Here is a 12,902-nt window from a genome sequence, read left to right as displayed (position 1 = left end):
GCCCCGTGTGTAAGTAAACAGCAGGCTCACCCTCTCCTGCACCCCCGGGTCTCAAACACTCGGATGCCACAGGCTGGCGTCACAAGCAACAGTCTCACATTCTAGTCTCCACGTCCGTGCACAAGGGGACAGCGAGGAAGGAACCAGTCATTGAGTCACTCGCGTCCTGCCACACACAGTCGAGGTGACGTGGAGTGACAGTCTCCCCGTGCTGTTCCAACCACTGTCTTAACACCCAGAGGCCTGACGACCGGCGTCCCGGAGATGCGCTGGCCAGGGAGAACGCACCTGCGGGAAGATGCCCGGAAGGCTTAGGTATCTCCTGCACTCCCTGCCACACCCGCCGCCCTTTGGTTGACTGGATCTAGCCTCGGAGGAAAGGGCCCGGAAAGAAAAGGCTCGGCTGCTGGGCTCCCGTAGGACACAAAGGGGCGACGGCCCATCTCCCGCTGGGGCCATTGGGAAATGTAGTCCAGACAGAAAGGGGCAGCAGCACCGCGCTGACTGTCTGGGTCCCGATGTGACTCTCACTGGCTTTCCACCGCCAAACCACATGTGTGCAGACACACACGCAAGCAGAACACACATGCACAGAAAAGAAAAAGAAGATAAGTTTCTGGAATCACGTGCGTGACCGTTCATAGTATGATATTTCTGATGTTCAAGTGTGCTGTGGTAGGAACTGATTTGTGGAGAGTGCACAGGAAGGCAATGGCGTGTTGAAAGGTTAGGATAATGGATGTGCGTTCGTATGGAATTTGGTTTTTTTCCCCCTGTGGAATCTGATCGGAAGCCAGTTCTGTATGAGAGATACAGAAAATAAACATTAAACTACATGGGGCTGGGCCCTAGTCTCAGCACCTGGGAGGCGGACGCGGGCCGATCGCGGTGAGCCCGAGGCCAGCCCGCTCTACAAAGCGACCCCGAGATGCTCATCCGTCCGACCACAGCGACGCTGGGCAAGGAAAAGAGCAGCAAACTATTGCTCGGAGTTCTAGCCCCTGTGTGAAGTGGGACAAGGTCGCTTAAAATGCTGTGATAAAGTAAATACGTACACTGCATCACCTACAGCGGGACCCGGAGAGGTGGCTCAGGCGTTAAGAGCACGTGTGACCTCTGAAGAAGACGCGCGTGTGCAACTCCCAGGACTCAACAGGGAGAAGAAGCTCACAACCACCAGCCGCGGGGTCTGGCGCCCTCTCCTGGTCTCTCCGTGCACTGCACGCAGGCGGGGCAGACGCACAAGCAGGCCAAGGACTCACACACAAGAAATAAAAATAGGGGCTGGAGAGATGGCTCAGAGGTTAAGAGCACTGGCTGCTCTTCCAGAGGTCCTGAGTTCAATTCCCAGCAACCACATGGTGGCTCACAACCATCTATAGTGAGATCTGGCGCCCTCTTCTGGCCTGTGGGTGTACATGCAGGCAGAGCACTGTATACATAATAATAAATAAGTATTTTTTTAAAAAGAAATAAAAATAAATAACCCTTAAAATAATAATAATAATAATAATAATAATAATAATAATAATAATAATAATAATAATAATAATAATAATAATAATAATAATAATAATATAATAAAGCAGCCGGGCGTGGTGGTGCACGCCTTTAATCCCAGCACTCGGGAGGCAGAGGCAGGCGGATCGCTGTGAGTTCGAGGCAAGCCTGGTCTACAAAGTGGGTCCAGGACAGCCAGGGCTACACAGAGAAACCCTGTCTCGAAAAACCAAAAAAACAAAAAACAAAAAACAAAACCAACCAACCAAACAAACAACCCAACAACCATTGCTTTAAAGGGTATTATCAAGAAAAAGAAAAGGCAGCCTACTCCTACAAGCATGGGTGAGGCTCTAATAGAGGCTCCCCGCGTCCCCTTCCCTCCCCGCCAAGTGGCGATTGCTGAATCCCAGAGCCTTATTCATAAAAAGCAAGCGCTCTGCCACCCAAACTACACCCCCAACTCCCGCTAAGGGTTTAAGTACATGGAAAAACTCCAGCCTTGAACTCACAGAGATCCACCTGCCTGCCTCTGCGTCCCTGAGCGCTGAGATTATTGGCTTTTTTTTTTTTTTTGGTTTTTCAAGACAGGGTCTCTCTGTGTAGCCCTGGCTGTCTTGGACTCGCTTTGTAGACCAGGCTGGCCTCGAACTCACATCGATCTGCCTGCCGCTGCCTCCCGAGTGCTGGGATTAAAGGCGTGCGCCACCACGCCCGGGGAGATTATTGGCTTTTAGAGACAGGGTTTCTTTGTGTTCCTGGACTTGCTTTGTAGGCCAGGCTGGCCTCGAACTCATAGATCCTCCTGCCTCTGCGTGCGCCTTCGGAGAGATTATTATTATTATTATTATTATTATTATTATTATTATTATTATTATTATTATTATTATTATATTTTATTTGTCATATTATGTATACAATGTTTTGTCTGCAGGCCACAAGAGGGCATCTGATCACATCACAGATGGTTGTGAGCCACCATGTGGTTGCTGGGGAATTGAACTCAGGACCTATTGGAAGAGCGGGCAGCGCTCTTAACCACTGAGCCGTCTCTCCAGCCCCCGTCTTTTTTTTTTTTTTTTTTTTTTTTTGGTTTTTTGAGACAGAGTTTCTCTGTGTATCCCTGGCTGTCCTGGACTCGCTTTGTACAGGCTGGCCTCGAACTCACAGCGATCCACCTGCCTCTGCCTCCCGAGTGCTGGGATTAAAGGCGTGCGCCACCACGCCCGGCCCAGCCCCCATCTTTAAACGTCACTGAACCTCAGGGTCTCTTACCCTCCATGAGCTCCGCACCACGTGATCACGCCCGCGTGACTCCTCCCCCTCCTCCCTCCCGCTGCCGAGAGTTCGCGACCCCGGAGCACCGCGCCCACCGCACAGGCCGGAACCAAACAGACTCACCCGGCGCTTAAGGACCCGACTCCGTAACCGTGAGACTCTCGGAGCGACGGCCATTTCTCTCCCCCCTCCCGCTCCCCGCCCCATTTGGCTGTCTCGGGCCGTGAAGGCCTCTGGGAAATGTAGTCCGGAGCAAGAAAGCAGCGGACCCGTTCGGATTCTCCTCAGGGGCAAGCTGCTCTCCCAGGCTGTGAGTGCCCAGGCCGCTGCCACGCCGCCGCCCCGGCCTAAGCGGATTCCACCCCGCGCGTGGCGGGAGCGCCGCGCCCGGTCACGAGCCGTGGGCGCTTTCCCTCCCTGCTCGCTCGCGGAAGCCCTGAGCCGCCGGGCGGGCCGCCGCGGGGCCTTCTGGGAAATGCTACCCTGCAGCTAAGGCGTCCAGGTTCGTGGCTCCCCGGGCCGGGCCGCGCGGTGTGAGCGCCCGTGGGGCGGCGTGGCGGGTGTGGGGTGGCCGGGCCCCGCGGGGAGCCCCGGAAGCCGGGCTGGGTGGGAGCCGGGCCCTGGGGACCCGGCGCGGGTGTGGATGGGGGGCGCGCGAGGCCGGCTGTGTCGGCGTGATGTGGTTGTGATTTGCTTGTCACATCCTCCGTGCGCCTTTGCGGACCCCGGTGCTCGGGGCGTGACCGAGATGAATGAGAAACTGTGTGTGTGTGTGTGTGTGTGTGTGTGTGCGCGCGCGCGCGCGCGTCTATGTGTGTGTGTCGTGTGTGTCGTGTGTGTGTGTGTGTGGGGTGTGTGTGTGTGTGTATATGTGTGTGTGGTGTGTGTGTGTGTGTGCGTGTATATGTGTGTGTGTCGTGTGTGTGTGTGTATGTGTGTGGTGTGTGTGTGTGCGTGTATGTTTGTGTGTGTGTGTCGTGTGTGTGTGCGTGTATGTGTGTGTGTGTGTGTGTGCGCGTGTATGTGTGTGTGTGTCGTGTGTGTGTGTGCGCGTGTATGTGTGTGTGTCGTGTGTGTGTATGTGTATGTGTGTGTGTGGTGTGTATGTGTGTGTCTGTGTGTGTATGTGTATGTGTGTGTGTGTGGTGTGTATGTGTGTGTGTGTGTGTGTGTGTGTGTGTGTAGACCGCGTGGGAGCGAGGGCTGCACTGAGCCGTTTACAATGATGGGAAACATAAGTATCAGGAACACACAGCCCCCCCACCCCCAGTGCTCGGCTGTTCGTCTCCGTGTGTTGACAGGCTGCCCTGTGTCGCTCGCCTTGCTGCTCCTACCCCATTCCCCAAATAGCAAGATACAGAGGAGACTAAAACTGATTCAGTTCTACAAGCCCTGCAGCTCCTGTCATGTCTACCCCTGTACACGCTTTGTGACTGTGACCAGGTGTGTTTATGTGCTCACATAAAGACCGCCAAGGCTTCTAAGAACAACCATGTTACACACACAGTTCTGTAACTTATGGGTCTTAGCCGTGTGTCGTAGGGGAATTTTTAATTTGGGACATAGTTGCTCTGGCAAGAGATCACAATCCAAAAAGACCTGCTAGGTCCGTGTGACCTGGCTGGACTACAAACACGCCTTAAGTCCAGGAGACAGAGGCAAACAGATCTGAGTTCGAGGCCAGCCTGGTATACAATGAGTATCAGGGTCCAGGCGTGGTGGGGCATGTCTTTAATCCCAAACAATGGAGGTAAAACTAGTTTGTAGAGGGAAACACCCAGGTTAGAAAGTGATGTCTAATTGAGTGGCAGAAAGAGAAGGTGGCAAATCAGAGTGGATTTGACAGAATAGGATATTGCCCAGCTCTCAGGAGAAACGAAAGGGTAGCTACTTAAGGAGCAACTCGGAGAGGAGAGGGGGAGAGGAGGCAGTTTTACACAGAGAGGAGGGAGACTAAGACTGCCTGTCCCCACTCCTGTATCTGTTTGTCTATCTGCCTTGACTGAGGAAGAATAAGTGTGCCTGTGTGAGGGTATGTGCACGTGTGCGTGTGTGCGTGTGCGCGCGTGCCTAGGGGGGCCAGAAAAGGCCATTGGATCCCTTGTCTAGGAGGTGGAGTGACAGGCATTTGTCACCCCAACACACGTGCTCCTGTCCACACACCCGCTCTGTCCCGTGCCGTCTTTTTGGTGACCCCTGGGCTATTAGCTCCTCAGCAGAGTGAAGGTGTTTGTGCTTCCTGAGGGACCCGAGAGTGACCGTAAGTTGTAGATGCAGATTCTGAAGCGCGAAGGCCAGCCTGTCTTAGTGACGTCCTTTCTTTTCGCCAGCTCAGCCTGCTCAGGACGCCTCATCCTAAAAAGAAGAGGAAATGACTGACTCGGAGGTAAATATTAAATACTGTCTCGCTCTCTACTACTTCTGTGTGCATTTGAAGGGCCCTGCGGAGCCTGTGGCGTGCGTTTAGAAGGTCTGTGTACATAAAACATTTTTTTCCTTCAGAGAAAGTAGTGTTAGAAGATTAAAACTAAGGGAGAGTTCAAATGCGCCTCTGCTAAGTCCGTTCAGAGAGATTAAGCTGGGCCTCATGTTTCATTTTCATTTTAAAGATTTATTTATTATGTATACAGTGCTCTGCCTGCATGTACACCCGCAGGCCAGAAGAGGGCGCCAGATCTCACTATAGATGGCTGTGAGCCACCATGTGGTTGCTGGGAATTGAACTCAGGACCTCTGGAAGAGCAGCCAGTGCTCTTAACCTCTGAGCCACCTCTCCAGCCCTCGTTTTCTTTTCTTTTTTTTTTTTAGGTAAAGTAAACAGGGCACAAGTTGATTACACCACTTTCATTATGTATAAAGCTAAATACTAATTCCCTTGCAGAAACAAGCCTTTCCTTGGCACTTGGGTCAGTGAGAACAGTAATCCATGGCTCTACAGTTGCTAAAACTGCAATTGTGCCTGGAGACGCAACACTGTCCGAGTAGCCGAGAATCTCAAAAAACCCAGTGCACATAGTGTAGCACCGCACAGCGCTGAGGGAGCATGTCTAAATATGGTCCCCTGCTGCGTGTGGTGCAGCGCAGCGCTGAGGGAGCGTGTCTAAACAGTCTGGTACCGTGTGTGGAGGAGCGCTGCCCAGCAGTAAGGGACTGTATTCCAGCTCCTGGTGGAAGGAACCCTATCAACACAGGTGAGGAGGCTGAGGTGACAGCACACACCCACCAACTCTGTTCCTGCCACATTCAAACTCGCGAAAGTGTTAGCGTTCAGAGCAGTGACGGCAGGATATGGCTGTGGTATAAGTGCTTGCGAGGTGCAGAGATAAGCAGGTCAGTGTCATCCTTGGCTACATCGCAAGTTCAAAGCCAGCCTGGGGACCACGGGGCCCGGCTCAGCCACAGCCACGTCAGAATGGTGGCTACGCCAGGGAGGGTGGGGGTTGCCTGAGTCCCTGGGAAGAAGACGTCATTATTTGACTGTATTTGGTGGGCGAGCACGTGAAAATGTCGCTTATAAAGACTTTCAGCTACTGGCTTACTGAAAGCAGCCCCACTCTGGCGTCTTCATCACAGTGAGGTGAATATTGAAGGTCTCTTTTTCTCCGACCATGTTTTCGTATCTGCCAGCTTTTTACACCTGTAATGTTGGCCGCAGCCGCCCCGAGGTGGTTTTCAAAGCGAGCGCACTGTGTAGCCAGCACAGGGTTGGCCCGTGAGGCGGCTCAGAGGGCGAGGGCTCTGCAGCGGGTGTGAGGCCGTGAGTGCGCCGGGCCCCGTGTGGAAGGCGCAGAGGACGGGGTCAGACGGTCCTGTGACCTCCCTGCGGCGACACTGACTCAACATTGTGTTTATCAGGTTCATTCACCTCGTTCAGCTGTCGAGTGAATTAGCTTTTATCTATACACATTGTTGACCAGCACTTAATTGGTCTTATTTTAGGGGATTATAAACATGAGAAATAGGAAATTTCTTACAAAGCCAGGCTGTGCATTGTTATGCAAAAACAGTTTCCTAAAGTGATTGTCTAAGATGACACTGTGTCTAAGAGCACCCTGCATCCCATAACCTTCTTGAGTGTTTTTTGTTGTTGTTTTGTTTTGTTTTTTGAGTGTTGTTATCGGTTTGTCTTTTAATCGTGATTGAACCCAGGGCCCCATGGATGAGCACTCTACCACTTGGTTAGGAGCCCCCTTATGGTTTTTTTTTTTTTTTGACACAGGGTTTCTCTGTGTAGCCTTGGCTGTCTTGGTCTCCAGCTAGGAGATCCGCCCGCCTCTGCCTCCCCGCGTGCTGGGATGACAGGTGTGCGTCACCATCCGTGCAACTGATACACTTTTCATTTCCAGTATTTCGGTTTGGTTTTTCTTCAGTATTTCTGTCCTCTTACTGAATTCCTCTTTCGTGTCTCATCTCCGTTCTTACTGTATTCAGTTGTTTGTGTTCTCTTGGGATTTTCTCTTTTCAGGAGTTTTTTATTCTTTTTTTTTTTTTTTAAGATTTATTTATTTGCATTTGTACAGTAAGTAATCTGTCCACATGTACACCCGCAGGCCAGAAGAGGGCGCCAGATCTCACTATAGATGGCTGTGAGCCACCATGTGGTTGCTGGGAATTGAACTCAGGACCTCTGGAAGAACAGACAGTGCTCTTAACCTCTGAGCCACCTCTCCAGCCCGAGTTTTTTATTCTTTAAGTTCTTTGGACTTATTTTTCTCAGCAGTTATTTTTCAGGTGATTCCGTCCACTTCACTTTCTCTGGATTCCACTCCTAGAGGGTAATAATTTTTAGAGGATTTAGGTTGCCTTGGTTTTTCATGCCGTGTATTGTGTTGGGACTTGCACTTGTGGAACTGCATGGTTGGCTGAGTTTGTTTAAAGCTGTCCTTGTTTCAGAGTGGGTGCTTATGTGTTAGCAGCGTCTCTTCCTGGTCTTCACTGTGAGGGGATACTAGGCTGTAACCGTGTGTGTGTGTGTGTGTGTGTCTGTGTGTGTGTGTGTCTGTGTGTGTGTGTGTGTGTGTCTGTGTGTGTGTGTGTGCATGTGTGTGTGTGTGTCGTGTGTATGTGTGTGTGTGTGTGTGTGTCGTGTGTATGTGTGTGTGTGTGTGTCGTGTGTATGTGTGTGTGTGTGTGTCTGTGTGTGTATGTGTGTGTGTGTGTGTGTGTGTGTCGTGTGTATGTGTGTGTGTGTGTGTGTCGTGTGTATGTGTGTGTGTGTGTGTCGTGTGTATGTGTGTGTGTGTGTGTCGTGTGTATGTGTGTGTGTGTGTGTCTGTGTGTGTATGTGTGTGTGTGTGTGTGTGTGTTTAGAGTCTGGACAGGCAGACTCTGGATGGTTTGGGACAGCAGCATGCCCTGCACGGTGGCTACCAATGTGATTTGAAGCTCCCTGCACAAGCTGAACATAGGCTGCCCCTCCCAGCGAGCTGTGCTCCCTGGGTACCAGGCAGGCCTTGCTCATCGGGTGTAACGTAATACAAAAGTCCACTGCGTATGCGTGCCACTGGGACATAAAATGACAGTGTTGCCAATACGATGTTGGTGTTGCTTAGAAAACAGGCAGTGCTTTTTATAACCCTTCTTCCGAATTTTCTCTGAACAAGATTGGTTGCGTTTTCCCTACATGGTTAAGATGGAGAACTGCGGGTTGAGTGTCAGTGTGTCGTTCCAGGGAACAGTGACATTCAAAGACGTGGCCATCGACTTCACCCCGGAGGAATGGAGGCAGCTGGGCCCTCTTCAGCGGGACCTCTATCGGAACGTGATGCTGGAAAACTACAACAACCTCATCACCGTGGGTAAGACGGCCGCGGCGCTCTTAAACGGGGCACAGAGCTCTGAGCTCCGCCTCGAGGTGAGGGAGTTAGTGTCCGTGCTGCAGCTTCCCAAACAGACTCTGTGGTGGTGTTTGAGGGTGCGGCATTCCCCGAGGTCAGGGCCCGAGGCCCGCGCAGCTCCAGCTCAGGCTCCCGGGGCGTCTGCCCACATCAGTGCGCTCTCCCTCCGCAGGCTCCCCACTCACCAAGCCTGATGTGATTTTCAAGTTGGAGCAAGAGGAAGAGCTGTGTGTAGCGGAGAAAGACTTGTTAAAGGGACGCGGTCCAGGTCAGTGGGCGGAGACCAGCGGGGGGGGGGGGGGGGGGCGCGACCTCGAGGGAGCTGAGATGTTTCTGCAAGTTGCAGTCCTAAGGGGGGACTCATTGAAACTAAGGTGTCACTTCTTTATAAAAACATTTTTAATTGCATGTTTTATTTGTGGGGGGGTTGGGGGTGCATGTGTGCCTCAGTGCACATGTGGGGGGGGGGTGCATGTGTGCCTGGGCGCACATGTGGAAGTTAGAGGACAAATTGGCAAAAATGCTTTTACCTGCTGAGCCATTTCATTAGCCCAAGGTGTTGATCTTCATTTGTGTGTGTGTCTCTGTGTGTGTGGTTGTGTGTGTGTGTGTCTGTGTGTGTGTGTGCATGTATAGGCCAGAGGACAACCATATTCTGAGGTACTGGGAGTTAGGACTGTCATATCTTTTTGGCAGTACACAATAGAACACATAAGATTTTTATTTTTGGTTATTATTAGTGTTGTACCGAGCCAGGGTCTCATGTAGCCCTAGCAAGCCTTGAACTTGCTGTGCAGCTGAGACTGACCTGGGATTCCCAAACCTTCCGCCTCCACCCACCAAGGGATGAAATTACAGGCAGAGTCTATAGTGCTTACCCATTGCGTGTTCATTTTTACTGTTTGGATATTTCTTAACTAATTTTTCCTTATATTTTTATAAGTCTAATTTTCTTCTTTTATTACATTTCCTAAAGTTATATATGCGTGTGTGTTTATATATATGAAAGTCATTATAATTAATATTACTTTCTTTTGCATAAAACAAAGATAATTGAATTTCGTAACACCTATTCCTACTCATTATTTCCTTCCCTGGAATTTCCTTCTAAAAACTGAGGAGTTAAGAGATACATGTGGGCGGAGCACTGGCTCAGCAGTTGGGAGCACTGGCTGCTTTTGTGGAGGACCTGGGCCGGATCCCCAGCACCCACATGGCAGCTCACAACTGTCTTAACTCCAGCTCACGGGATCTGATGCCCTCTTCAGGCATCCGCAGGCACCGGGCAGGCACACGCTGCACTTAAATGCATGCGGACAAATACCCATATATGTAAAGTGAACATACTTTTGAGGTAAAATTAAAACAGGAGAGATGCATTTGAAATTTGTTTAATCATGGAACCTTTTTTTGTTTGTTTGTTTCAATTAGTATGTCAGTGTTGGAAAAGAAATCACTAGTAATATTTATTTGCTCTCTGCCTCAGGAGACGTCTGTGGAACTGAGGAGCGCCAGGATGCCCAGGACCGAGCGTTGAGGCGAGCTGTCAGGGGAGCGGTGACTGACGGGGCCAGGGACTGTCCTAAGGAATTTACAAATGCGTTTCCTCCAGACGCAGACTCCGTCCCTTCCCGGCCCGCTCTCTCTGAGCCCGGCGCTCCGGGAAAGTGTTCAGAGCGTAACTTTGATCATCAGAACACTGTGAATGCCCTCACGACACAGGAACATTCGGAATATGAGGACACTATGGAACCAGCTAACAACAGCTCGCCCCATTTTGTGGTGACCCCCTTCAAGTGCAACCACTGTGGGAAAGGCTTTAGTCAGACCCTGGACCTCATTAGACACCTGCGAGTCCACACTGGGGGGAAACTGTACGAGTGCCACCAGTGCGGGAAAGGCTTCAGCCTCAAGGAGAAGCTCATTAACCACCATAAGCTGCACAGCGGGGAGCTGTGCTACGAGTGTGCCGAGTGCGGGAAAACCTTCATTAAAATGTCCAACCTCATCCGGCATCAAAGAATCCACACCGGGGAGAAGCCGTTTGTCTGCCTGGAGTGCGGGAAGTCCTTCAGCCAGAAGTCAAACCTCACCGATCATGAGAAGACCCACACCGGGGAGAAGCCGTACGCGTGCGGCGAGTGTGCAAAGGCCTTCAGCCAGAAACAGAGCCTCGTGGCGCACCACAAAGTTCACACCGGCGAGAGGCCGTACGCGTGCAGCGAGTGTGGCAAAGCCTTCCCGCGCGTGGCGTCCCTCGCCCTGCACATGCGCAGCCACACGGGCGAGAAACCCTACAAGTGTGACGACTGCGGCAAAGCCTTCGCCCAGTTTTCCATGCTGATCATCCACGTGCGCGTGCACACGGGCGAGAAGCCGTACGTGTGCGGCGAGTGCGGCAAGGCCTTCGCCCAGAGCTCAGCCCTCACCGTGCACGTCAGGAGCCACACGGGCGAGAAGCCGTACGAGTGTAAGGAGTGTAGGAAGTCCTTCAGCCATAAGAAGAACTTCCTCACCCACCAGAAGATCCACACGCGAGAGAAACCTTTCGGGTGCAACGAGTGCGGCAAGGCCTTCATCCAGATGTCCAACCTAGTGCGGCACCAGCGCATCCACACCGGCGAGAAGCCCTACATGTGCAGGGAGTGCGGCAAGGCCTTCAGCCAGAAGTCCAACCTCCTGGCGCACGAGAAGATCCACTCCGGGGAGAAGCCGTTCGAGTGCGGCGAGTGCGGCAAGGCCTTCAGCCAGAAGCAGAACTTCATCACGCACCAGAAGGTCCACACGGGCGAGAAGCCGTACGACTGCAACGAGTGCGGCAAGGCCTTCTCGCAGATCGCCTCGCTCACGCTGCACCTGCGCAGCCACACGGGCGAGCGGCCCTACGAGTGCGACAAGTGCGGCAAGGCCTTCTCGCAGTGCTCGCTGCTCAACCTGCACATGCGCAGCCACACGGGCGAGAAGCCCTACGCGTGCACCGAGTGCGGCAAGGCCTTCTCGCAGAGGACGTCGCTCATCGTGCACATGCGGGGCCACACGGGCGAGAAGCCGTACGAGTGCAACAAGTGCGGCAAGGCCTTCTCGCAGAGCTCGTCGCTCACCATCCACATCCGCGGCCACACGGGCGAGCGGCCCTTCGACTGCAGCAAGTGCGGCAAGGCCTTCTCGCAGATCTCCTCCCTCACGCTGCACATGAGGAAGCACACGGGGGAGAAGCCCTACGGCTGCCTCGAGTGCGGCAAGGCCTTCAGCCAGAAGTCACACCTCGTCCGGCACCAGCGGATCCACACGCACTAGAAGAAGCCCGTGCGCACCGGCCGAGGGGCTGCCTTCCAGCCACGGGAGTGACGACAGCAGGGAAGCCGGGCAAGAGCCCGCGGGCTCGGTGGCCATGCCTCGCCGAGGTGCCAGTTGTAGGGGAAACTAAGAAAGCTTCCACAGCATCGGACCTATTCAGTATTCTCACTCAGCTCTGAGAGGAGGCAGCCGCTGTGTGTCAGCGCCCTTGGGCTCCTTGCTGATGTAATAATAAGAGGATTGGAAAAGCAGGAACAGTTTTATAGGCACCGTGTAAATGCAGGCCTATATGATAATGTGTCAATGAGGGCGTCTAAGATAACCAGGTAACATATCTATAAAGTTACAAACCTTGCTGATGGCTACAAAAGAACACCCAGAAAAGAAGTTTGAAAATTGGAAAATATAAGCCGGGTGTGGTGGCGCACGCCTTTAATCCCAGCACTCGGGAGGCAGAGGCAGGTGGATCGCTGTGAGTTCAAGGCCAGCCTGGTCTACAAAGCGAGTCCAGGACAGCCAAGGCTACACAGAGAGACCCTGTCTCGAAAAACAAAAAAGAAAAAAGAAAAAGAAAGAAAATTGGAAAATACAAGTACCCTTCCAGTTTCCTACCTTTGCCCACCACCACTCAAAGGCACACGTCAGTGGTAAAGAAGTTAGTTCCTGAACCCATTTCAGAGTAAAACAGGAGGCCAAGGACAACAAATAACAACAGACAAGCAGGGAGGGTGCACAGGACTCGATATCATTACGTTATTTAAGGTTTTTCTCATGTAAATTCTTTTGAGTGAATAAACAAACTATTGAAAATAAGTTGAGATTAATATAGGCATTTAAGAGTTGGCACTTTGTGTATGGGTGTCGCCGCTGAACTCGCTGGGGTGTGTCCAGCCTACTCTGTGTGTGTGAGAATCATGTGACTCAGCTATGTGGTACAAGACAAACAGAGGACCTGTCAGGCCGCCGAGACGGCCCGGTGGGTAGGGCGCT

General features: G+C 52.2%; 2 protein-coding genes across 6 annotated transcripts in view; one reads left to right on the top strand and one right to left on the bottom strand.

Moving 5' to 3' along the window:
- The window catches only part of LOC311590821 (uncharacterized protein), a gene marked incomplete at its 5' end in the record, with an annotated part of 11,757 nt that extends 11,298 nt beyond the window's left edge, over positions 1–459 (bottom strand). The window contains 2 exons of the mRNA XM_084770088.1: positions 99–166; positions 289–459. Of these exons, the coding sequence (XP_084626214.1) occupies positions 99–166; positions 289–459 (239 nt within the window). The remainder of the gene's footprint in view (positions 1–98; positions 167–288) is intronic.
- Positions 460–2,788: 2,329 nt separating this feature from the next.
- Positions 2,789–12,455, top strand: ZNF569 (zinc finger protein 569). Of its 5 annotated transcripts, none has more exons than XM_084771190.1 (5): positions 2,789–3,280; positions 5,114–5,164; positions 8,450–8,576; positions 8,788–8,883; positions 10,102–12,455. In XM_084771190.1, exons 2-5 carry the CDS (start codon positions 5,150–5,152, stop codon positions 11,910–11,912), a joined length of 2,049 nt encoding a protein of 682 aa, XP_084627316.1. In that variant the 5' UTR covers positions 2,789–3,280; positions 5,114–5,149; the 3' UTR covers positions 11,913–12,455. The 5 variants fall into 5 exon arrangements, with proteins under 5 accessions (XP_084627316.1, XP_084627314.1, XP_084627317.1 ...); XM_084771188.1 differs by having other exon boundaries at positions 5,109–5,164; XM_084771189.1 differs by lacking the exon at positions 2,789–3,280 and adding an exon at positions 3,990–4,221 and having other exon boundaries at positions 5,109–5,164.
- Positions 12,456–12,902: the final 447 nt, after the last annotated feature.

This window comes from Acomys minous (genome assembly GCF_964271855.1).
Source record: "Acomys minous genome assembly, chromosome: 20".
NCBI lineage: Eukaryota > Metazoa > Chordata > Mammalia > Rodentia > Muridae > Acomys > Acomys minous.
Note: the sequence above shows the minus strand (reverse complement) of the source record. Positions and strands in the feature narration are given on the sequence as shown.